The 27,200-nt window shown below is 44.8% G+C and overlaps 1 protein-coding gene across 4 annotated transcripts in view; it reads right to left on the reverse strand.

The window, feature by feature from the left end:
• Positions 1-27,200, reverse strand: part of PI4KA (phosphatidylinositol 4-kinase alpha) — a 548,133-nt gene that overhangs the window by 252,225 nt on the left and 268,708 nt on the right. For all 4 annotated transcript variants that reach the window (XM_085633226.1, XM_085633227.1, XM_085633225.1 and 1 more), the window contains 2 exons: positions 21,368-21,501; positions 16,013-16,095 (listed from right to left, as the gene is read on the reverse strand). In XM_085633226.1, coding sequence (XP_085489352.1) covers positions 16,013-16,095; positions 21,368-21,501 — 217 coding nt within the window. The remainder of the gene's footprint in view (positions 1-16,012; positions 16,096-21,367; positions 21,502-27,200) is intronic.

Raw genomic sequence — 27,200 nt, forward strand, 5'->3', positions numbered from 1 at the left:
CGGAGTGTACTGTACCATATAATTTAATCTAGTCTAACTATTTAATGAAAGAGAAAAAGGAAGGTTGTATCAATTGTATGTGGATTATCTTAACAAATACAGAATACATTGGTATGTAAAGAGCAAAATTAGACTTTATGAATATACATACAAGCAGCACCAACTGGCTGCCCAATAAGTGCCGCACCATTTATCATGAGTGTTCTACACTTCAGTGGTCAATTCTTAAAAGGGTGTATTTTCAAGACTGAAACTTGCTGGCTAAAACCCTCATGCAAACAAAAATGAAATACCCCTTGTGACACTTAAGGCAAACCATCATCTAATGGCTTCCAACGAGACGAATATATCTACCCGAGTTAGAATATTCTGGGACCAGGGTTCTTGCTCTTGAAAGGAGCTCCAATATTACAATGGATACAAAGCCAGCTTGAAACATAGATAGAAGCCATTCCCACCAGCTGTTAGGGGTGTCTTAGTGGGATGTACCCAGGGGCTGAGTCTGGTGTAGTGTCCTGTGCCAACCTTCTCCTTATTTGAACCGTTCTGATAGACTTGGTGCGTTTCCCTAGGGCAAGAGATGCATGTCATGAGTTTCCCGACCAGAGTTCCCCGTCAGCAGATCTTATGCCTAACGAGGGGTTATGTGACTGTTTAAAAAATTAAATAATAATAGTAGATCAATAAAAGTATATATACATAAAAACTAAAACTGCCTAACTGAAAATGTTAAAACCCATCTGTAAATGTGAAGACATTTAAAAATAGAGGCTAAAATGGAGTTGGTATCCTTTGCTTGATTTGTGGGGGAAGTACAGCAAACAGAATCTAGTATGGACGATAGGTGGCCTCAGCTGAAGCACTGGTATGCACGGACAATAAAAGACCATGCATGAAGAGCAAATTAAGACAAAAGGTCTAGCACATCGCTTCGACTTTTACAAATAAAACCACATTTTGAAAAGCTTCAATCTCCCCATTAATACTTCGACTTTTGTTTGTGAAATGAATCAAATATGTCATAACTTGCGCATTTGTTCATGTATACTTTTTTCTGTATCTTTGTGTAGAGGTTTGAGATTCAAATAGAAATTGCTTATGGTGCGGATCGCAAGCAGTCTCATTTTCAATACCTAATCAACTGGCAGTAATGATACTTGTCTCATTTTCAAGCATGTCCTCGAATGTGCCCTTAGCTTTCCCCCTCGCTTTGGAACACACTACAAAGCCAAGAGCACTACCTGGCCTTCAAGAGGCAGTCCAAGGAAAAACATCTGTGCTCTGGCTGCAAGCAGGCCCAGCAGGTGAAGGTGAGACCTAAGAGACAACAACTCTAAGACAAAGACTTCGGCCTGCTGGTTTGGCCAAAGAAGACACCAAAGGTTCCCGGAATGGATAAAACATTTTTACTTGCTGAATCTCTGCTCACCCTTGTAGGGAAAAGATCAAACCAGAAATGGAATCCATGAATTCTTCTTTTGAGGGGAAAGGACCAGATCTACAGAACTGGGTAGAAGATCTATTCTGCTGAACATATCTGAAAGAACTAAAAAGACTTCTGCTTAGAAACTGCTCTGTACCATTGACCTCGAGATTCCATGTGCCCCTGCGGTGCTTTGCACAGCTTAGCTTAACTATGACCCGAGATAATACTTAACCGCCCACCATGACCTGAAGTGAACACCCAAGCAGCCTGCTCAAGGAAGAACTGCAGACCCGAGGACAATGAGAGACTACCCTGGGAGCTCTGAACTTTAGCAAGAGACTAAAGACAGCAAGAACACATCGAGATCAGTGCACCATTTGAGATCAACAGAGCAATAAATCAATTCTAGGTTACACATTTGTATAATTGCAATCCGGATTTCCCATGTGCCTCTTCACCCCCTACTCATCACTGAAGGTGGCAGGATTATATTCCTGAAGTACCTTGTGGCACACATTTACTGTATAGAATATAAGTCTCATTCACTTTCATAAAACAATAACACTGCTTGCACAATCCATTAATTGTGAGCAATACTTGTGTTGCTTGAACTGCCCCCACATCAACCCAAACAGTAAGCTTTGATAGATCTACCTTGCAACCTCGTAAAAGTTACAGCCTAAAAAGGAGGCTGCTGGCTTTTTAGCAAGCTTGTAGTAGGATCTGTTTTATGGATTTCTACAGAAACATTACTTCTCACAAGGGTGGTTAATTTGTTCAGAACTGGGAGAGCTGGCCTGACAGGAGGGGAGACTTGTGTTTGCATGCGTCCTACCAGTGGAAGAAACTGCTGCACACCCATGGAATCTAACAAGAAAACAGGGTGTCAGCACAGTTGCAAAGGTACTGGTTGTGGGGCTCTGCTGTGGCTGCTCAGTTGACATATGTGTGTGCCTGTGAATTTTGACACACATAGAGGCACAGTGCTCAGTGATAAAGGGGCTCGTCTGACACGTACTCTCAGGAAGATTGTAGTTATCCACACTTCTTGGTAGCAGGGAGTAGTACATCCAAGCTTCTAGGGCCCCTCCTCCTTAAGGAGCCCAATACATCCCAGGGAAAACAATTTCACCACCTGTGGGACAAAAACATGGTACTACGCCAAGAGCCCCCCCTCCCTATGATCGTCTAAGGGAGACAGAAAAACTAGACCCATGCACAGATATTCTGTCCTAAGTGATTCCATGCTGTATGACTGGATACCGGACTTCCAGAAATCTATTGAGTATTACGTGCAAATTCACCCATGTGGAAGGTTCACTGGAAGAGATGAAGGCAAATATATAGACGTCAGAAATGGAGGTGCAACTATTGAATCCAGGAGTAGCCAAAGTCAATTTATTAGCTCAGTCACAAAGTTTAACTTCAACTCTCATTATTTCTTTTAGGTGCTTCTGGATAATGTGGCAAAGGTATCAAAGATCAGAACTGGTGGGGGATGTCCTTGTGTCAGAGGGAGTAGATCAATTCTGTATGTGTTTTTAGTATCAGAAATGTTTGAGGTTACAACCACCATACAACAAACACTCCATATTTTTAGGTTTGTGTGGACAGGTTTCCATGCATTATCTTACACAAGGTTCTGTGCATAAATGCTCAAGTGGCTTAGTGTGGAATATAGAATAAAGCAATCACCAGGCACTGTGTTTCTTTTTGGGCTAATAACAAAGAGTGGAGACATCATAAATTTAAGAATGATGAATCAGTTTGTGTCTTACATCGCTTCAAGATGAAGGGTATTCATCTTTTGAGGGATATGTTGTTGGAAGGGTATAGGTTGGTCAAGCTAGATCTCAAAGACGCTTATTTTACAGTTGCCCATTCAACCGGAGAATCAGAAGTTGTTACAATTTAGAAGGAAAGGTCAGTTGCACCAGTTTCAGTGCTTACATTTCGGTCTGTCATCGTTTCTAGGGAATATCTGGCCTGGCAGTTCGGGCTGGACTGTTACCATGGGGAGCAGGGTCAACGCTTACATGTTCTTCTGAAAACAGATGCCAGTTTATCCGGCTGGGTAGTAACTTGTTCAGGTGAAGAGACAGGTGCGAACTGTAATCCCTTATAGAGGAACAACCATACAAATGGTCTGGTGATGAAAGCATGGTTGTTTGCCCAGTGCAGTTTTAAACTTTCTGAATCAGCTTCAGGGTTGCTTGATGAAACCGGCTCCTAGGCTTTGGCTTACAGGAAGATTCATTGTTCTCATTCACCTGTTGCAGCGGGTCATTCTTTGATCAATAGTGTTTCAGTAAGTAGAAGCCCTGTAATTTGTGGGAGCATGAAAGGGAAAAGGTTGTAGAGAGGAACAAAGACTAGATAATAATGTCTTCTGGATGTGGATTTGGTATTAAAATGATTCTAGAACTGGCCTTGTAATAAATACCTAGGTACAAGAGAACGGTCATGGAAGTTAGCAACCTTGTTGTGTTTAAATCTTTCCGTAGGGTGTCAGATGTAGGTATGTTGGAAGTAACTAACAGGTATTATAAACCAATGGAAGTAAGATTTTGAAAAGGACAAAGACAAAGTCTACTTCAATTTTTTTATCCAAGTTTGGATGATTTGCCAAAGTTGTGTGTGATTTGATGTATTAAAGAGTATGAGTGTCGTATGTTAGAGGCAAGAAGTGCTGGAGTAGATGAGTTGCTGATTTTCATGCGGCTACGAATACAACCATTGCCAGATGGATCCATTATGAAAGAAGCAGGAATTGATAAGTCTAAATTCACAGTGCATTCGGTAAGGGGTGCCATGACAAGTAAGACATTTATGTCAGGTGGAAAGTTAGGTGACATTATGAATATAGCAGATTGGTCTAATGTAGATACTTTTAGGGAATACTATTTTAGACCAACAGAGAATATTTCACGCTGCACACTGAGAAACTTTGAATATAAAGAACGCTAGTGAATGCAACAGCTAGCTTCTTGTCTGGCCATAAAATGTTGATTCTTATAGGTGTACTGAATAAAGAATCATGATTTTAATAAAGACAAGGAGACTAGCATTATCCCACTGCACCCACCCAGGTAGGTAGAAAGGTGGGGTTGATTTCAGTGCAGATTTTTTTTTTTTAAACTATTCTTCCTGTGTTACTAGGCTCCGAGGATCCCTACTTACCCAGCACTAGTTTGCGCTTCTGTGCCCCAACCGTGACATCATCCGCATTGCTCCCTCTAGGCAGTTGGCTTTGCGCCTCTCGCCGGCCGGGAAACACACCTCAGCCGACCACACTCCCCCCTTCTCCCACTGCAGTGGCAGCCACTTTAATTCCTGCCGCCTTATATACAGCCTAAGAGGCCATAGTAAATGCGCTCTCATAGCAGTGCAAGCCACCGCTCCCTTTGCTGCCATTTTAACTGCATGACTTGACCTATCGGCACATGTTCCCACAGCACCTATTGAACCTGTTGTCCCTTCTTTGTTCCCTATTCCGGGTATTTTTTGTCATGGAGGGGAGCTAGCGAACATTACTGTACCTACCCCCTCAGCTGACTTACTTGCATGGAGGTCCCTATGAGGTATCCAAGCATGACCAAGGTTTCCAGGGACTATAAATCGCACCCCCAGCATCACGGAGCACCAGGTGTGCCTCTACAACTTTCCAAGACTGCTCTGAAGGCATTTATTAAAACTTCTCAACTACTCCAATGCCTTACTGCTATACAAATCCCAAAACCTACCAGAAAATCTGACTTTCCACCTACATCTACAGTGAGAAGGTCCTGCCACCTTTAGCTTGAGCATAAATTTCACCTAGCCCCTCCCACTCCTAAACCACAGCTATTCCTTCTTCTGTCTTGTGCTGGTAACCACCTCTTGACCGAACAGCTCGGGAAGACCTCCTATGGTGCCTCCCGATCCCAAGCTCATTAGTACGATGGGCTCAAATCAATCCTATCCTTTACAAAACAATGTGTTAAATCCCAGGACGGGACAACTGGTGTTTCATTGACAGACGTCTGCTCACCTGTGTAGAAGCCAACTTCTTTCCTGTAGCAGTAGAAAACAAAGGAAGTAAGCTCAACACTGTAACAAACCCTGGCATTTGATTTAAAATTTTAGTTTTTGTCCTACATCTTAAAAGATAGTTAACTGCTAAAGTAAAACCTCTCAATCTACTCCTGATGGAACTTTCTCCAACCAACTTTTGCACATTATACGTTTCTGTAGTACGGCATATGAGAGGATTACTCGATGACAGGCTGTTCTTTTTGCTTAGGTTAGCCAGCAACACCCCATTTCCTATGTGTTCTCTGATGTAAATATCAGTGGAACTAAGAACTGATGACTTAAGAATATATTTGGACAACCACAGGAAGTAAAGATTAAAATGAAAAAAGTATTTGGACCTTACCTTATAAAGTGAAGGTGACAAGTGCATTGCTACAGGCAGGAGTTTCTCCTGACATCCTAATTAAGACAGCACTAACCACAAGCCAAGGCATGTAAATAAAACAGACCTAAACGCGGGCCTGAGAAATACCAGGCAGGCCAAAGTAACCAGAATGCTTTTCTTTCAGTAGTTAAGGTCTTGGATATGTGGGTTAAGCTTTGTAAACAAGTGTGAATTGAGGACTTTGTGGTTAATTTAGTGTTTTGGCAATAAGCTACACCAAACAATATTTGCTATGGCTCACTAGACAGTCTTTCTGTACCATCAACCTCGGGACTGGGTTTAAGCCAGGGGTAGCCACCCCCCTAAAATAGGTGCAGTAGGAGCACCTAAAACATGTATTTTGGTTGCAGGACTTCAATGATTAACTGCAGCATTCCCCACAGGGTTGGGGGTATTGGAAAGCCATGTATTTTTAAAGGAATTAATCATTCATATAGGTTTACATCTTCTAAAGTACAGAAGTGCATTAAAACATATCATGCATTGGTAGAGAAGAAGTAGAAACAGAATAAGCTATTTTCTTATAAAAATCACTCCAGTCAGGAACCTTCTTCGGTCTCCTCAAGCCTGGCTTCTGCGAGAGGCCATGCTGCACATTGTTTTTGAAAGGAAACCTTAACTGAACACAGCTGCTGGTGAGAGTCTAAGGTAATTTGCCAAAAACACATTCTTAAATTTCCGGTGTTATTGTTTTCCCCTCCTTCTCGAAACATTTTTACAGGACGGTTTCCAATTATGCTGGTGTTCGGTTCAGCCTACTACCTAAAAGTCGCACACTTTCAGTACAATTGTGTTTGTATTGCTTTTTGTAAAATAAAAATTAAAAGTTATTCGGAGACATTCCCAGACTTTGTAAAACTGGGCTCAGAAAAGCTGACTATGTGAATTTAGCTTGCCAATTCTCTTGCAGAAGGGGGTGGTGGAGCTGATTTTACTGAGACCTGATACCATTACCAACCAACACGTTTCTATAGTTGAGCACTTGCAAAGGAATGCGAAGGCAGCACTTTCATGTAAAGGAACCCCCACTGCGGTCTTGAAAAGTTAGTAACTGCACAATTCAGAATTTGCTTACTTCAATATTCATGTTCTGTTGAGAGAATCCAGTTCTCAGTTGAAGTCTTCCATTATAAACAATTTGCGAAAATTACAAACACGATCTGAAAAGCATTCCACCCTGCGAATTTCATCCGCTTGCAGATTAATTTGTTACCAAAAAATAGATATAAAAATTAAATAAGTAAAATAAATGGCGTATCCCAGACACTCCTATTGTATGATCTGGACTCAGCACTGTGTAACACAGAACTGAATTAACTAATGCATATTTTGCTGGACAATTACACGCTCGCCTCTTTACAGACACACTAATTCAGTAAATTCATTTACATGATAAGCAAATAAGTAGGATTCCAAAATGGTTCCAAATTGACTGTACACAAATGGATTTAGTCTGGACATCGTTGAAAAACGAACCCTCAAATATCCTTTTCTTCACATAAAATCAATATGAGATTGCAGCGGTCATCACAGGGAGGCTACTGGATGCAGGGCCACCAATGCACAAAATCAATTCAATATAGGAAGCGGGGAGCTTCACTTACAGTGCATCTCGGCTGACCGCCTCATAAGCTTAACAGCTACGCTGGGTGCATTTAAAGCAACAAATAACAAAACATAGCACGTTCGTGCCTTGATGCTGTGGTGAAAACTGCAGATGAAGGGGCCTGATGTGAAGAAACACGAGGACATATTTGTATTCTGCTGCCCATCCACCAGAATGGTTTTTCGCTCATTTATTGCTCTAACCCTGCAGTAAACATTGTGCGATATTAACCGCAGCTGCTTGCAACGTCCCGAACAGGACACATGTTTTCCTGTCAAATGGTGGCTTTTTGTGGCTGATTAAGGCTAGGGTTACATAGACACTGCCTTAGGTGAGAAACTGCTTAACATTTTTCTCATGGTTATTGGAGCACATGTTTTGCTTACGCCTCGTATATTATCGGGAATGTTTCGTCTCCATTTGTTAAACATGCACGTCACTCTTTCGTGGTAAACGGTGCCTGTTCCTTACAGAACATAACAGAGCCCAAAACTGAAACACTTGGAGTGAGATGTACAAAGAACGAGGTATAAAAGACTTTATTGTATCATTAGATAAAACCTTTGCAAAATGAACAAGCAACGGACGAAGGGGGAGCGGACGAGCACACGACCAAGGCAGCGTCCTTTTCGGATTGGGGGCGTGTTTTGCTGTTGTCTCCTCCTTGAGACTTTTCGCAAAAAACACGCCCCCCGATCCGAAAAGGACGGGGCATGATTGGAGTGACGGGACCTCTTCTCCAATGGCTGGCCAGCATTTACGAGGACAGCCAATGGAGAACAGGGCAGAAGAGGGGCGGGTTCAAGCCCCTCTTCTCCCAAGTCATTAAATCTCCGGACTTCCGGTCTGCCGACCGGATGGTCCCGAGACCTAAAAAGATGACTGCTCAGGCTTTCTCGAAAAATGCAAAGTACTGTCACTAACTCTTTCAAAGCCATGACCTGCAACCTTTGTTTCTAAGTAGGCTGGGCACATGTATGTGCAGCCTACCGCTTCCAGCATCTGTTCAGGAGCATATATGCTGGCACACATCAAGAAAGAGACTACACCAACCTCTCATAATGAGTGGCTTGTTTTTCGGCAGAGTATTAACTGCTCATTGGCGTTGCAGGTTAGTTGAGACATAATGCATTCCTTTTCGGCAGAATGATTTATTTCTTACTGAAGGCGGATTACATCTTCCAGGAGACCTACTGAAAAGCGGGAACTCAGACCTTACTCTGTGTCTGAGATCACGTTTAGAAAAATCTTACATTTAGCCATTTACTGAAGACAATAAAACAAACCACATATTCTCAGAAGATGATACATGGGTTGGGGCGAGGGTTTCATCTGACTGAAGTAGGAACTGCCTTGCTAAAGAGAGCTTCTGTGCTGACCCAACAATATACTTAGAAAACACAGTAATCATTAACGTATTTCTATGAGAAGAACAAGTTACTGACCTGGAGAAACTATGGCTGATACTCTACCAGAAGATCCCTCACCTCTTGACTATGCCTAGGCGCCAGACTGGATCCAGAAAAACTGCAGTAGGTCTACTGAGCCGGTATGTGGCATTCAGCTTGATCTTCGCATCTGTGACCACTCCGAGGATAACGTCACTGGAGTCAAACAGCGCCACCCTATCGCAGTGAGGTCTGTTGCTCATTTTTTTCAAGCCCTAGGATGTAGCAACGAGGGCAACAGATTTTTGACCAATAGTTACATAATGCATCAATCTAACTTGGAACCTTATTCACATATCTATAACCATTCTGCAGACTGGATAGCTGGGTAAAATCAGTGAGGAATCTGCAAACGGAAGGCAAGAAAGCCCAAGCATATTGCTCGCGGTTCAAACAAGCTGAGGTAATAGCCCTGCTGTCCTGGACACCAAAGGGTTCTGAGCAGCAGGTAAGTACCCCGACTTAAAATGGAGGCATCTGCCACCACCATGGCCACTGCTGGCAGAGGGGAGAAGGTCTTCACAAAACCAAGGTTCTTCCCTAGCGACCACAATCAGAGATCTGTTGCCATTTCCAGGGTGACCCCGATAGAAAGAGAGCCCATGTACGAACCACAGGAGGTGAAGACACCACTGGACAGCACACATATTCCAGCAGCTGTGTGCCACCTGGAGGATACAAGAAGCTGGCAAACCAAACAGGTCAAGGATGGAACAGAATATACAGAATCATATCCTGACTGTCCCGAATCCTCTGAAGAGGTGGGAAAGCTCTGAGGGATGATGAACAGTAGGTGCTCCGAGGGCTCCAGGTGAGCCTTTGCCTGGTTGATTGAAAGGATGTCAGATGATAGCTGCTGTTCTGGTAAGATAATCCAACACCAGGTGCGGCTAACATGCCTTCAGGAGGCAAAGGTACAGGAATAGTGACATTTACATCATCCTCAGATGTATTACCATCACATTCGTGAAGACCCAAAGTGCTGATGTCAATCCAAACGGGAGAACTGTGAATTGGTAGTGGGTGGACATACCACAAAGTACCTGCTGTGCAACTGCATGATAACAGCCTGAAAATAAGCCTTCTGCAATTTGAGGGACACCATCTAGTCTCCAAGTTCAAAAGTCAGAAGAACCTGAGTTAGGCACAACATCTTGAATTTCTACCTATGTAACAATGCATTCAAGACCCTGAGATGTATAGTAGTGCACCAACCAACCGGGCGCAAGGAAGTAACCTTAGTAACATCCCTGTCCAACCTTTATTTCTGGGACAAGTTCCATGGGCCCTTTATGCACCAAAGCCATGACTTCTTCCTGGTGAATGCAAGTGTGCTTACCTGACTAGCAGAGAAAGATGGAAGGAATGGGAGGAGGAAACACTTAGCGAGGGCATAATCTATTTGCATCATCTTCAGTCTCCACAGGTCCTTCATGATGTTCTGCCAGGCCCTTAAAAGATGTGGCTACCTCCCTCACACAGGCCGTGAATTTCTTTAAGGGTAAATTTAAGTGGCTTACCAGGTAGTGATAGAGAGGTGGGAGAATGCTGCTGAACCTGTCTGCTCTTTAATCACCATGACCTTTGTACTGCCACAGGAACTGGTTTGGATGCTAGGCTGGGTGAGAGGGTTGGTGTTGGTGGAAAAAAAAAATGCATCCCCCTCGAACCACCACCAAATTTTAGGCCTATGAAACTGACATGCAAATGAAACCAACCGTAGTGAACAAGCCGCAGCCCGTCTCTATCTGAATCAGTTAAGGGCCAAGTTTGCTCTTTCTGCAAAGAAGTGAGACCCATCAAAGATCATGGCCATTAAGGCCAGTTGGAAATCCCGAGAAACCCATGGAGCACAGCCAGGCATGGTATCTGAAGACTACTGAGAACCCATGGAACCTACTTACAAAGTCCCCCCTCAAAATCCACTTAGCTGCATGTTGTCCATCACAAGCCTCTTAAGTAAAGTTGTCCCTAACATGAGCCAGAAAGCAAGATACAACCGTCTATGCAATTGTCCACCGGGGGTGTGTGTACCGGCCCAAGGTAGAGGGCATTTATGGATGTGGAAGCCACACTTACTTCTTTGAAATTTAAATTTTCTTAAACTACTGGTCAGAATATGCATTGGGGAAGGAACCTGGGTATTGCTTCATGAAGCAGGACACTTGAACCACCAGGCTTTCAGACTATGGCCAGCGAATAGATGTAGGCAAACTGTTGGCTCACTACAGAGGCAGAAAATGATTTGGTCCATGCTGCCTTAAAAGGCTACAGCTTCAATGGATGGGAGCAAAGGCTTCATTGATGAAAGAACCAGATGAAGGCAGAACATTGGACCTATTTTCCATAGATAGAGGATGTTTTGGCCCTCTGCAGCCTTTTAAGGATTTCTCCAGGGAGGCATCTAGCCCACTAGCACTTTGGAGGGCCAAGAAGAGGGCCAAGTAGTCCGCAGTGTCTATGTTATCAGAAGACAGCTAGTTGGTAGCCTCGTTGCTGTCGTCCTCATTACGATTGATGAAGTGTGATATCTGCACATGATCCGAGTATGCGCCAATTATGTAATTTATACATGGACTAGAATTCTCTCTAGGCAAAGGCCTGGGCTCAGTCTCTCTTCTGTACTGAGCCTCCTCTAACAATCTGTGCACAAGCCTCTTTAAACACATGAGAATAGCTTTTGTTTGTGGAATGGACTCCGAAACCAGCATCAGTGGAGGAGCTACCGGCAGAGCCTTGGGCAAAAGTTCAATGCCAGCTGGGACCAATGGAGCGCCTAGAGTAGGTGATCTGGATTCAACTGGTACCAGGGAAGAGTCTGCCAAAAGTATTCTAGTTCAAGGGGCCCAAGGGTGCACCAGAGGGAACCTGGTCACTGTGAAACAGCACCAATGTTGTTGTGATGAATCCAATAAACTGCACCGGATCAGCATCGGGTGCCAAAAGCTCCTGGTATACCAGGATAGTCTGCACCAGCGTCAGTGCTGACAGAGGAGCTGGCTCCGTCCCTGAGATCACCTCCCAACTCTGGATATGAAGAAAACTCAGTCAATCAAAGTACGGATCTGCGCAGAGACACAATGCTGGAATGAGATTGGCATGTGGGTGCCGAATATTCACTCCTGCACTGCTTCTTGTACTTACTCTTCTTCTCCATCAATGGCTTTGAGGAACGGGAAGAGCCTAGACTGAGTGCAAAATGGAGCACAAACAAAACCAAGCCTGGCGCTTCTCACGCCCGCACACCTTCAAAAGTTTTGCCTCCTGCTTTTTTAATAGCTTTTAACTGCTTGAGGACACACTGGCCACACAAATTCGAATTGTGCTTAGGCCCCAAGCATCACAAGCAGACCTCATGAGGGTCTAAAATAGGCATTAGTCCATGGAAGGAACAATGGGGTTTGAACCCAGACTGCTCTGCTGGAGACATCCTGCCTAGCACTGCAAAGAAACTAACTTTATGAAGAAATTTTCCACAGAGAGTCACTCTGTATCCACATTAAAGGGCACAGAGAAAAGGTCACATCAAGGCTCAAATGTATCTCTCCATTTGCTGCAATGGTGTCCTGTCTGGGTTGCTGCCTGATGTCAAGAAGGAGCTGATGGCTATCTGCAGGCTACAGCAACTCTCCTCAATACACACTGGTGCCAGGTGATATTCAATAGGTGAAGAAACCTCAGGTCGAAGTATCTATCAGAAATACTCAGTATAAAGAGAACTGCAGGAAGTCAACAGGCCATGAAATCCAAAATGATGCAGAGAGGTTGGAGCTGCAAGGTAGGGTTTCATTAACTTGGGCTGACTTCAAATGTCATACTGTAAAGATTATAAACGCTAATAATGCAAGGCTATGGCATTTGGAGGTGAAAACAATAACAGCTATCGCTTCACACAGTGTAGTACATGGAATAGAAGTTGATTTCACTAAATAGAGTAACTTATTTTATCGGTTATATACTGAATTGTAGCATTCATACATAATAAGGCCACTCAGTGCTCTGATCTGCATTGGGTTCCTGGAGTCCTCTTAGAGTGCATGGTTTGTAGGGTGCTGAATGTACTTTCTACTATATGGAAACTGTAGACAACTTGCGTGAGGTTCAAAGACATCCTTCTAACAACGAGAAATGTGCATTGCTGTGCATAAGTGTGGTGTGATGTAGAGGTTGAGAGAAAAGACAATGCTGCACATACATACTCTGAGGAAATGGGGTGCAATATATATGGTGTGATAGAGCAACCCCTTGGCTTTCGTCTGTCGAACCCTCAGCTCAATCCTGGGTAACTGTGCCACTGAGCAGCAAGGCTTACACAAAGGAACACGTGTAAAGCATTTCAAAAGCACCAAAACAACTGAAGAAGAAATTGAAACAACACTCAAAAAATCGACTGTATTTTTATAAGAATTTAGACACTAGAAACTAACTGGAAACGTTTTCACCAAAAACTTGGGTAAGTGTCAATGCGGTTGGTTACAAGTACTTGGGATGACTGACTCCAGCAGGGAGCTGGTCAGGGGGACCAGCAAGGTCCTCAAGGATGCTTACCTTCACAGAAGAAGCAGTCTTTCAGCAGTTCCAGGCACTTTAACAGTGTTGCAATGGATTTATATGGAGTGGTCCTGATGCAAGGGATAAAGCATGCTGAAGATGCTCTAAGGATGCTGTGGATACGATGCAGTCGATGGGAGGGTCTTCCTGCAGGGATTCCTTTATCCACAAAGATGGAAAGGGGGTGCTTGTTGCAGGATCAACATCCCACGAAGTCCTCTTTGGTCCAGTCAAAGTCCAATCACCACTGGACTACCATTCAGCTGATGTCGTGGTCACAGCCTAATCCTTCATGAGAAATAACTCTCCTTCCGAGGGTCCCAGTAACTCTCCAACAGCACTTCTTGGTTCAGAAAACTCGGGTGCCACTCGGTGCTTTGGGTCTTGGTCTTTGGTGCTATACAGCAGCGGTGGTAGCAGCTAAAGACTGTGGTCTACTAACTTGCCCCAGCAGGCTTCTTCAGCTGTTATGTCCCTTTGCTGCGAACTGAAGGCCAGTCGGCTGTCCCTTGGCGTCTTGATATCCGAGGTCTGGGTGCCAGGGGTGCAATCTTTATGTTCGGAAAGTGCCCCTAGGGCAGGATGCAGTTAGTAGCCAATGGGCTACCTGGTTCCCTCCCACCTGTTGACTACTTCCTGGGGAAAGTTGCATCTGGCTATCCCAGAATGCACATCTTGCGCACTCCCAAGATGGTGAGCACCCTCTCTTGGTGTTTAGACCTCACTTAACCCCTGGGGTGTGGCTACCTCAGGGCTAGGAACCAGTTTGGTAACTGGTTTCCCCTCTCTGTTCTCCCGGCCAGCCTACCTCAACAATGGGGCAGCCTTCCTCCCTGGTACTACACATTATTATTAAGGCACCTGTATTGCGCACAGCTACTACAAGGAGTGTGCTGCAAATGCGGCTTCACCTTTGAAGACTGTCTTTTGGGGTTAACACCTAAGTGGCTTCCTGCAGGAGGGAGGAACAAATTGTCCAGCCTGAGCTTCTAAATGGCAAAGTCAGGCTAGCAGTGTGGGACACTCCCACTCTGCAGTGGTGGGCTGGGGGGGCTTGTTTAACTTGGGGAGTCTTCAGAGTGGTGAAACCAGTGCTGCAAGCCCTGGGGTACCTCTCTAGCTTACATGCCCTGGGTGCCAGGATACCATTTACTAGGGACTTGCAGGTAAACTAGTCATTTCCAATTGGGTATCGCCAATTCAACATACACTTTAGGGCCAGGCCACAGGCACTGAGGTTTGGTAGCAGGCCTTAGTGAACTCTCACAGTAGAAAGACCAGTAGTATCAGTCGAAAAACTTGGGAGTTACCATACAAAAAGAGGCATTTTCTGACACATACGACGACAGGAATGTATTTCATATACATATAATCTAAGAATAGACACTTTTTGTAAAGGTTCTGCAGTTGTATAGAGAAGGAGTAATCCAGAGTCAAGTTTAGTCTATATATTTATTATTTGTACATTTTAAAAACCTTTGTAAATAGTTATACAAAATTATTAATTGTAGGAAAATTCACCCACGTTTGCTTTTACGGAACTGATTTAAATGGTATATTTTGCCTCTTGTTCCTGGAAGGCTGCTAAACAAATCCCAGTGTGGGTGGTCTGTCCCCTAGATTTGGTAATATTAGTTAATTTTAATTGGCATAGCTGGCACTATAATAAAGCTTTAGTAATATGGTGTTGAAAATGCACCACATGGCATGAAGTTCAAATGTCACATATGGGCTAGGGTTTGGATTTAAGCCACCCGCAGGCGCTCTGTGGAGTTGGGATCTTGCACCTAAGGTTTCTGTGAATTTAGTTTCTCACAAAAAGGGTGGGATGCTGCCAGAGGGACTCAAGTAAACCCGAACCAGCATACGGTGTTCACTTATAAAGAATGGTCACCCTATGACCAGCTTCCAATTCTGACACTCCGGCCCCGAATCGCAAAGGCACAATAAACAATTCACACCTCCTCTTTCCAGCTAATACACGACTTTGAATAGGTAGGTTCTAAACTCCAACATGTCAACTTCTTAGTTTTTCAGAATACTCTGCCTTTCTGAAGTCCATAGTTGCCTCTTTGCATGCACGGCTCCAAACAGTTGGAAGGTAAGCCACCAAAACGAGGCAGTAGAGATTCACACTATGTCTAGGTGTTAATCAGGACGTTGGTTTCTCTAGTTCTGGCAAGTGAGTTCTTCCTTTCAGAAACGATAATGGTGAAACTAAACACAGCTCTTAGGTTTTTGAAGCAAGCCAGGAAGTCAAGAATCATATTTATAATCTGGCATTAAAAGATTTGTGGGCACAGTTTGATATTTTTACGGGGAGGTCTGAAGGCCTCCGAAGTACTTTGCAGATCTTTAAGCACAAATATTAGACATTTCCTTAAGCAGTCCGGCACACCTTTTTCAGCAGACACCTTTCTCAGCAGGTTGGCTTTGCCTAAACTCCAAGGGGTTTGGTCTGGAGCCGCTACCCTCTCCTGCCACACACCATTACAAATTCACTAAATCACTTAACTCCTTACCTGATTTGTCCTTTTGGATGGCCTTATCCTCAAAGTAGAAGAACATCACTTGGAAGCGGTCCTTGTCAGTGGAGCGCAGAACCCTGTGATCACAAACACACTGCATAAGTTGAGATTCCACGGGAACATCTGAGAATAATATTGGATGTCCCTTAGGCAATGAGTTTAACCCCTAATAAATGTCAGGCCCAAACACAACCAGAAGTGTAAAGTAGCTGACATTGACAGGCACAGTTATGAACTATACTGTAGTACTATAGATGAAACACAGGCATAAGGCATGGTGTCCAAATATGACTTTGAACAATGCTTCAAATACCCTGCCACAGCAAATAAGATTGCCAATGAAAGAGAAAGGCAAAGGAGCAAATAGAAATCTATTCACGTCTACCATTAAGGCACCATAGACGTACATAAAACAGAATAATCTGAATGCCTCAGAACTGTTACTTTAATACAGGCGTATGTAAACCACTGGGGAATAACAAACAGATCAAAGGTTTTAACATGATATACGACATAAATGTGTTGATAGTCTAAGATACAAATTAAGAATTGGGCGTATTAGAACAATATCCTTAAAAAAGGAAGGTTAAAATGAGAAATTATAGTTCAGGCAAGATCAAGTGGAGGATTATTAAATCACTATTTTAAATGTACTTTCACTGTGTGTTTGGTTATGTACTGTTAAGTTGTAAACTCTTGTACAAGTAGTGCACTTATGTGGTGCTTGCAGGAAGCTGGCTCTGAATATACTATACCAAAGTAAGGTATAGTGTGCACAGAGTCCAGTGAAACCCCAAAGGTAGGCAGAGGTAAAAGTAGACAATACCTTACTTTCTATTTGTGGTAGTGTGGACGAGCAGTAAGGCTTTATCAGAGGGTAGTGTTAAGCATTTATTGTACACACTCAGGCAAGAAATGAGGTCACACACTCAAAAACTGAACTCAGACCAATTTTGTTTGTACAAAAATATTATTTAGTTATCTTATTTCTAGAACCAAGCCAGGCCTGGTGCAGTTAAATTAAATAATACTTTTGCAGGTATAATGCAGTTCAGTACAATTGGAATGTAGTTGGATGCAATTGGTTTGTTTACAGGTAAGACAACAGTCAAAATTACTTTACAGTTACTTTTGAGATTACTTTTTAAGCTACTTTTTCTACTCAGTGTGATATGCCTAGATATCACACTGGAACATTTCCTAGAGAAAAGGTAAGTAATTCAGTTTTTGTACATTTGCAGTTTTTCAAGTTTTCATACAAACCAACTCCACACTTAGAAGATTTTTCACAGAAAAGAAGTCAATGCAATCCTATGGGAGGAAATGAAGTTATCGGTTTGCAGGTAACTACTTGGTTGTGGGAGTTGAGTTTCTGAGGTTAGCACCAGGGTTCTCCCAGGGTCAAAGATGCACTCTCAAAGCACCCTCAGCGGCACTAGGACAGCCGGGTGCAGAGTGCTGAGGTCCAATGTTATCCAATGGCGGATAGGGGACTCCGGTTGGTGTTTGCTCACGAGCAGGCCACAAGGTTGTGGGTGCAAAGCTCCTGGTGTTAGGCTCAGGGAAAAGGGGGATCCGATTTAGCACACAAGGTACAGGGGCAGACAAGTGCAGTGTGCCCTGTTTTTTTTCAAAGGGGATTCTCCAGTTGCAACAAACACTGCAGGTTCGGGGACGGAAGTCTTCTGGAGGTGACCACCGGTTGGAGAGGTAAATTGGGATGCCGGGACACAGTCGCCTGGGCCACCCCGGGCCGTGAGACGTCGGGTGCAGGAGTGTCTTTAGGCGTCGGGTTTTTCTTAGCAGCTCCAGTCGTGGCCAGGGGGATCCTCCAGAAAGGGGTTGTAGGCGTCGGTTGGAGACTTGAGGCAGGTCAGGCATCACCAGATTCCAGGTCAGGATCGACGGAAGACCTCCTCGTGGTGTTGGGCCACTCGAACTCAGGCCATGGGCGTTGGGTGCAGAGTGGGGTAGACTTGCGGATTTGGCCGGAACCAGAGTCTGTGGGTGAGCAAATCCGGTGCTCATTTGAGGCAAAGTCTGCTTTGGGAAGGCAGGGTAGGTCCTCCGGGTTCTTGGGGTTTGCTGGCTGCAGGACACACCGTGATTCCACTGTAGCGGGTCGAGGTCGGGACAGGTCGGTAGGGCTGGGGCCAAGTCAGTTGGTGTCCTCCTCTTCTTCTTCAACTGTCCAGCCTGAGTTGGTGGCTCTTCAGCTGGCAGAAAAGAGGGTGGTAGAAGGGTATTCACTACCAAGTATAGTGACCCTCCACCCTAAAACAGTAGACAGGCAACCAGAGCCCAAAGAAGCCTGTAAGGTAGCCCCTACACTTACCAGTAAGGAGCTAAAGGTGTGGTTCTGGGCACTGACAGCTGTCAATAGCCTCTGCTGGGTGTTAACCTTCATGGCAGCACTGTCCTTGGCATGGTGGCCTAGCCCCCTGCCAAATAGCAAGTTAGGCCCGCTGACCCTATTGGTCATGGTGGGGTTGCTCAAGCTGTGGGTGACCTTTGTCGGTAAGCTGGGCTTTGCCCTGGCTAAGTTAGAATTTGCAGAGGTGGGCACCTCTGAACCCAAACTAAAAAGATGGGGTGAAGTCACTAAAGAGCTAGAAAAGAAGCATTGGGAATTAGGTCCTGAAACTGTTGAGGTAGAACAGCTCCCAAAAGGGAGTGACCTGGACAGAAGGATGTAAGGCAGAGTAGGCCCTGCAACTTTCAACCCACTTCCTCTACTCTTCCTCGCCTGAAAGACTAGGAAGACTCTCCCAGCTTTGGCAGTGTCTCCGGACCTTTGGGGTGGGTGGGGGTTGTGTAGGAAAGAGGGTTGCTGTTGCAGTAACCCCCCCACTTTTTGCCAGACTACTGATGCACTTTTACTTGGTTCCAAGGGCCTATGTTCTTTCCACAAAACTAACCCAATTGGCATCTCTGGCCACAGGTCTGTCCCTGGTAAATGGGACCACAGGTACAGAGGGCACTGTGACCAGAGAAGGCCTCTAAGGGCTGCAGCACTTATTGTGCCACACTTAGAGGTCCTGTACCACTACACTCACACACTGCCTTTGCAGGCTGCGTGTTTTGGTGCAGAACAAAAGTGAAAAGTCGACGGCACACATTCCTGTGTGCCATGCCTACAACCCACTGCCCTGGCCTAGATCAGCCACCCCTCCACCTGGGTGCACTATGCCAGTGGTGAGGGTACAGGGTCATGAGCCCTGTACCCCTACAGTGCCCAAGTCTATTCGTGCTGCAATTAAGAGTATATGGTGCTGAGAGGTTGTCATTACGAACTCCACAACACCATAATGGCTACACTCAAAACTGTGAAGTTTGGTATCAAAATTCTCAGCACATTAAACCCACACTGATTTCAGTGTGGGATTTAATGTAAAATGCACGACAGAGATGCCCCCTGAAACTCGACCAACTTCTAGTGTCTCGACTAAGTGGCTGCTTAGGCTGCCATCAACAGACATGTTTCTGGACCCCCGAGAGCCTGCTGCTCTCGGGGGCCTGAAACAATGCACATCCTGGGACGAGGTGTCAAACCTCCTCCCCCAGGATGGGCAGGGTTCACGAAGGGGAAACTTCAAAGGCATGCTGCTTTTGTGAGCTTCCCCAGACCACTTGCTGCTTTCAGCAAATGGTCCCCACTGGTTCTGCCCCCCACTTTGGGCGGGAGAACCGGCATGAAAAACAAGCGAGGGAGAGAGGTGTGCCCGCCTCTGCCAACTCCAGCCCCCAGGTGGGGGAGGCGAGGTGAAGCACAACTCCGAGTCCCCGCCATCTTGAGGGTGGGGGAAACCCAACCAACCAGGGACAGGCTCATGCCCCCCTCCCACTGGAGGGTGGCACAATAGGGGGTGTACCCACCCCAGGGAAGGGACCCATTGACCCCTGCCCTCTACCTACCTGTAACACCCCTAAATCTAGTATTTAGGGGGCACCCTGAAGCTTGCTTCCTCAGATCCAGACAAGAAAAAAAGAAGGACCGAATAGCCATGCAGCAGCTAACAAGAGGAACACGTCCACTGACTTGGCCCCAACCCTACCGGCCTGTCTCCCCCTTGAACCTGCTCCTGCGAAATCCCGGTGTGTCCTGCAGCCAGCAACCTCAAAAACCACGGAGGACCTGCCTGTCTTCACTTCCAAAGACTGCTTCTCCCATTAACACTAGATTTGTTCAACTGCAACCTCTCGCAGCAGGCGGAAACTGCAAATCTGCCCCACTCTGCACCCACCGTCCACGGCCCAAGCTCGAGTGGGCAAACACCATGATGAACCGAGATTCGGCGACCCCTGACCTGCCTCAAGCCTCCAGCTAACGCCAGCAGTCTAAATCCAGACGGCCCCCCTAACTACGACCAGGAGCTGGTAAGAAAAAAAAGGCACCCCTGCACCTGACGCCACACGACCTTGTGTGCCCAAACCGACGGTGCCTAACCAACCCCTAACTTCCCAACTTACCTCTCGAAGTGGTGGTCGCACCCATAAGTCCTTAGTCTCCCTGCCTGCAGGGCTTTTGCAAACTGGAGGTTCTCCATTGGAAACAACAGGGCATCCGACCTCGAAACAGCACCCTGCACCCGTCCGCCCTGTTTGCAGGAAATGTCCCAGTGCTGAATCTAGGTATCCAGCACTGAGTTAGGAAAGTAACGTAAAAAGTAACTTAGGCCTAATTTACTGAAAAAGCCTATTCATTTCAATGTACTGTATTTGCTAAGTATTGCAACCTACTGCATCCCCTGTAAATCAAACAATGTACAATTCCTATTGCATTTTCAAACTGTTCTACATTCAGCAACTTATTACTGTAAAGTATTTAATGCTTACCTGTGCCAGGCTTGCTTGGTTCTAAAAATAAAGCAACGGTATATTTTTTTATACAAAAACTATTGGCCTAGAGTTCAGTTCTTGAGTGTGTGAATTCATTTGCTGACTAAGTGTGTACAACAAATGCTTAACACTGTCCTCTCATACTGCCTTACTGCTCGACCACTCTACCACAAATAGAGAGTAAGGTCCTATCTAACTTTACCTCTGCCTACCTCTGGGGTCACATGGGCTCTATACACACTGTACCTCATTCTGGTGTAGTATATATAGAGCCAGTTTCCTACACTGGTCTAATGTTAAGGCCGTGAAAACAATGTAGCCAGTACTAAATAGGAATTTGTTCAGCACCGGCAGCCAGCCAAACTTTTTCAAGAGAAAAATGTTTTAATAAATTTTTACCGATGTCTGAAAGGACACATGCAGACACACAAGCGTGCACACACACCTTCGTTACCCCTCCCCAGTCCCTGAAGTATGGTCACAAGATGCACAGGTATATACTAAACGTACCTCATGTACTCCAAGCGGTAAACAGACAGCAGATAGGTGGACATTGCAAAATCCAGTTTGTTGATTAGAGCACAGACTTCTGGAGGAGGGTCGAGCAGGTTAATGATTGTGCTCCGTAATTCATTCAATTCAGCCTAAAAGGGGGGAAAAGCAACATTAGAAAAAATATGAACAATACCAGGGCCATACTTGGAACCAAAAACAGCCCTTAGAAATGTTGTAATACTGACCCTGTATGTTACAAAGCAACCATAGTGAGGGGTTCTCTTCTTCTGCAATGGTGGTTAGGGGTGATGTTCTGCCCACAAGTACATTTGGAAAAACTTGTATTGAGTAACCCTTTTATGATAATGATACCAGATTACTCAGACAGTAACTTCCACACTCATCTGACTGGATCAGGAATATTTTCAGATGAGTGCTAGAGTGAAGGCTTTAAAAGGGAAGTGAAGGTGTAATCAGCAAAAGTAATCACCAGAGGTTCAAGTTCCTGCCGTATATCTTCTTACACCACAAAGGCCAAGAAAAAATTAAGAGCTAAAATGGGGACATAGATACAAAAATGTTGCCTACGAACAGCACATATCACCAGATGAGAAGTGATGCGTAATTTGCAAGCACGCTAAGCACGCATCAGAAAAAAAGTGTTTCCAAAGGTAAGTAACTTGCTGTGCTCTTCTAAAGCCCCATAACGAAGACCTTCAAGGTGGCAACTACACGAGGAGAATTTGAGGAAAAAGTACAAGAGCCAAAACCCATCACACCAAACACTGATGAGGGAACTGCACAGCCAAAGCATGCACCTTGTCAGCATCCAGGCAGTAATTCAATGCAATGGCATGAACAGATGACGAGGTAGCTTGTTATCAGATGCCCGGTGTATGAGCTCCTCAAAAAAGCAATCTCATGCACAACGGCCATGAGTACCAACAAGAAGGTCTTTTTACATAAGCTGCAATGTATTTAAATTGAGAGGACAATCCACATGGAAACCATCTTTTAAGATCTGGCCAGAAACATGTTTGCACCAGACACACATGAAAAGTAGCTTTCTAATCTGTGCTCTTTTAATAAAGCAATAATGAAGCTTGGAGCCTTTTTTCAGTCTGTGCCTGTATAACTGCTACTCATATTTGGAAGGGGTGACAAGGAAAAATGAAAGTAGGTAATGAAATCATCTGTGTTGAGTAATAATAATAATAGGTTTTATTGTTCAATTATTTAAACTCTTTACAATAAGAAACAATCCTAAAAATAGTCATAATAAAATGTCAGTAAAAAACGTGTGCAATGAGCAAGGAGCAGCAAGTTAGAGGATTTTATACATCAAGAGACAAGTTAAAATAGGAGCCAAAAGGTCAAGAAAGGGCAGGGAAGTTAAAATATTGAGTTTTTACGGATGTATGACGTTACAACGCATGCTTTTACAACGCATGCTGTTACAACGAAAGTTTTACAACGCATGCGATGTTACAACGCATGCTTTTACAACGCAAGTCTTTACATCGACATACACTAGATGGCGTGCTGACATTAGAAATGTGTAATTTACTATTCTAACTCCAGTCCACGTTGCAGTAGGGAAGGTGTTTGGATAGTAAACTACACTATTTCTAATGTTAGCACGCCATCTAGTGCAAGTCGATGTAAAGACTTGCGTTGTAAAAGCATGCGTTGTAACATCGCATGCGTTGTAAAAGTTTCGTTGTAATGGTAGTGCGGTGTAAAAGTTGCGTTGTAAAGGTTGTTCCCCAGTTTTTACTAGTGCTGGGCCCAGAGAAAAGTTTGTTTCCATGCGAAGGAGGGCTGAAATCAGTTGGTTGTTGGGGCAGTTCGACGTGTTGGGTCCGGGTATTGTTGTGCTGCCATTAAGAGGGCCTTCTCGACACCTCGTATGTATTTCACAGTTCTGGCGATGAATTGAAGCAGGTCAGAATGGCTTACCCTTTGCTGGTTCCATTGAGGGCGCAGGAGTTTACGCCGAATGTCTAGGACGGTTTCTCAAAGGTAATGGTGTGGACCAGGTTTTCAACTGTAAGGCCAAATGGCCACAGGTCATATCCCCTGCTGTCCTCAACAAGGGCTTGTTGTGCAATAGCGACAGAAAGCCTCCTAGTCAACAAAACAAAAAATAGCTTTTTGTCCTGGAATTTAGAGCTTTGCCCAGGTACTGCTGAGGTCTCAGGATTTTATAGCTGTTTAAAATGACCCAGAGGTGTGACCGTTTTGCTAGAGCGGCCCTGTCTTCTTGCGATGCTAAGATTTTGGACAATTTCAATGATGCTTTTTTAAATTATAATTGGTCTTGGCTTATAGTAGTTGCCCACAGTTCTGCCAAGCCTAACAGGTCGATGGTGTCGTCGAGGTTTATACAGACAGGCGAGCGTGGCTTCTTTATGATCTCCTCTCATATGTGGTAATTGATGGAGTTAACTTCTGAGTTTTTTTAATTATGGCAAAAACTGCTTTGTTGGCCCGGCTCTAGCCTGGTTTGAGCTGGAGAGGTGCTTTGGGGGAGCTAGAAGATTTGCTTGTGTATGCCGACCTCTGTTTTGTCCAGGGTCCGAGGTGACTCTGCCTCAAAGCTCCTTCCTGCGGTAGGCCAGGGTGGGGACCATCTTTTCTTTGGCAATTTCAAGAATCGGGCTATACGAGAGCCCGTTCAGGTTCCTGAACAATGCCACCAGGCCAGCAGTAAGAGCGATCCCTTTCCTTTTGATTTTCTCCTTATATGACTTGAATAAACTATAGCTGTTGAGTACGAGTCCAAAGTACTTGAAACGATTTGTTTCTTCAATCCTGTTCCCACTGAGATGCCAACTAACCTTCCCCTTCAGGGCCTTTGTGGCAAAGATCATAATTTGAGTTTTTAATCTATTTTCATCCCATCTACCTCTGCATACGGTTCAGTCGCTCGCATGAGGAGCTGCATGCCAACTCGTGTTCTGCTTAGTAGCACCAGGTCGTCGGTGTACAGAGATTGGAGTCGACCCTAGTTTGGGAGCGTGCGAGTTGATGGAGGACAGTGTTGTTGGGAGATCTGCAAGAGATAAATTAAATGGCATCAGTGCCAGCAGGCACGCTTGTTTGAGCTCTCTTGTTGTTGGGATGGCCCTCAAGAGATTGCCTCCAAACCAATTTGTTACTGACCCAGGTGTTGGAGTGTAGGGTTTCTATTGCTTTCAGGAGATGAGGTGGGATTTGTCACTTCTTCAATTTTTCCCAGAGCTTGTTCCGGTCCACTCGGTTGAAGGTGGCCTGGTAGTAGTCAATGTAGCAGAGATAGAGCGGGAGCTTTTAAGTTTTGGAGGAGTCAAATATGAGAGATAGGGCCATTATATTTGTTGTGGTGCCTAATTTTCTAGTAAACCCTGCTTGGTTGTAGGGAATGATGAAGTTTGAGTCGTCCCAGTCTCCAAGGTGCTCGAGTAGAACCCTGGCATAGTATTTGGGCTCGTTGTCGATCAAGGCTATCAGCCTGTAGTTACCTGGCTCGAGTTTGTTGCCTGCTTTGAAGATGGGGGAAATGAAGGATCCTGTCCAGGAGGGGGGAATTGGACCACCGACGAGGGTATGACTGAAGAATTGTACCAACACTTCTGCCCATTTTGCCGGGTTCGGTTGTAAATTGGCTGGGGGATGCCATTTGGTCCTGGTGCTCCTGTCTGCCGCTCCTTGGTTATTTGCCGCTGCACCTCCACGGACGTGATTGTGAAGATGCCAAACTCTGTCTGACCCCCGCATCGAAACCGATCTGGGGTCCGGTCCTGAGTTGTCAGGCCCACACTTGTGCCTGGTTGTGTCTGGACCTGCATGGAGGTTGAAGTGGGCTAGTAGAAAGGCAGCCCAGTCAGTTTCTGAGATGTTAGCGCCCGAAGTTGCCTGATTTGTTATGCTTGAGGCCCCAGATGAGTTTTACTCAGAAGGTCTCACTGTTTTCCCTTTTAATTGCCCATATTACACGCCTAAAGTTCTGCTTCGCTTCCGTCAGGGTAACGTTTGATTCGTTTGATGATTTGCATCAGACTGCTCGCAGGGGTTTCCACTTTAGTTGTTTAAGTTTAGCCATCTTGTATAGGTTTTGATTGGTCAAAATGATTTGTCCAGGCTGCACATTCCCAGGTTTTCCTTTTGTGGAGAACTGTTTTGTATAGGTGGTTATGAATTCCACCCATTTTTCTGTGATTGTGCTGTGGAGTTGTTGTGAATTTTGCAGATGGAGAGTCGCCTCCTGTAAAGCAAAAACCAAAGGAAATGATGGACGGAGTGTTGAACATTGCAAGCACTCACCCCCAGTCAACTGATCTGGGTTTAATCCATCACCGTTCTTTAGCCCACTCTGCCACCCCAGTTCAGACATGGCCATATGCAAATCAGTCTGACCCTGTGCCTCATGGGAACAGTCCAGCCTCCTGTGCCAGGTTCTCAATTGTGTCGGAAAACCATTTGATTCTTTTAAGACTGATTGAGTAGGTGGTCCCAGCTACTTCTGCTGAGCGCTTGTTCTCTGTAGGAAGCATGGCCAGGTCCAGCTCGTGGGGTAGGTGGTAGCTTTCTGGTCTTAAGCCCATTTTGTATGAGAGAGCTAGGTGTAATAGGGGAAGAGACACAAAGGTGTGATCTATTAGTGAGCTCCCGGATTGAGAGTGGCCATTAAGAACTCGTAGGCCCAGATGCTCTAATTTCCAGACCAGGGATAAGCCCATTTGGTCCTTTTTCCCTGTACTGAGTTGAGTTTGTTTAGGGATGTTCCACTCCTGTTCCTGAGCATCTATAAATTCGCTTCTGATACTGTGGCCTAGCAGCATCATGTTAAAGTCCCCTGTCACTATTAATGGGGTGCCTGGGTGCAGCCTTTCTAACTTGATGATGTGATCTATTAGTTCTTGTGATAACTCCATGCGATCTTTCTGTGTTTGTGGCACATAGATGTTTATCAGCATAAGCCCCTGTTCCTTTCCCTTGATTATAAGAGTTAGATGCACTATCTGGAATCTGCCATGTTCAATTGTTTCAATCGTACACCTCATTTTAAGCACAGTTAATATGTATACTCCTAAGCCACCTTTCCATCGCCCAAATTTTGCATCTTTGGTGGCTGGGATCAGGGTATGAGTGAATCCCGAGATTGATATTGATTCCGATGCCGCGGTTTTCCTGTAGAGCTGCCATACAGAACGTATGAAGATAACTCAGTGCATCACGGTCACTGATTTTGGCCTTCAGGCCATGGATGTTCCATGAACAATGGTTCAACGACGTTGTAATCGTTGTAGTTGTTGCCCCTTGTGCTCTTTGCTGCTGTTGACATCCAGTCCTGCGGGCGCCCTCAGTGTTAAGTCAAAGTTTGAGCTCTAGGAAAGTAATCAGCCAGATTAGCATGTTGAAAATTCCTTCGTATCCATCGGAACTTTAAAAGGAAAGACTAATATTTTAGGGAAATTTCCCTTCTCTCAGAAAAACTGATGGCAAGAGGATACACCCGATTACCAGAGCACTCAAACAGACGCAGTATATTCCATGAAGAACTACTGACACCATGTAATAGAACTGAGAGAATGCTCATTGTGCGTCACCACCTTCTGTCCAACAAAGTGACTAAAATCATAAAGAAACAGAATAACCATGATTTTCTTTCAAAAGAGGCAAAACCTTTGTAACCACTTAGTAAAAGCCATGAACTGGACAGTCAAATATGAAAAACTCTTTAACCGATGGAGTTTGCCTTCATTATAGGGTAATTTTAAATGCTGGAACTATTCCTCTTGCTATCAGATCTCTTATATCCACACACAGTAACATCACACATGCACCTTAGGACCACACACTAACA

Source organism: Triturus cristatus, chromosome 11, assembly GCF_964204655.1.
Source record: "Triturus cristatus chromosome 11, aTriCri1.1, whole genome shotgun sequence".
Classification (NCBI taxonomy): Eukaryota; Metazoa; Chordata; class Amphibia; order Caudata; family Salamandridae; genus Triturus; species Triturus cristatus.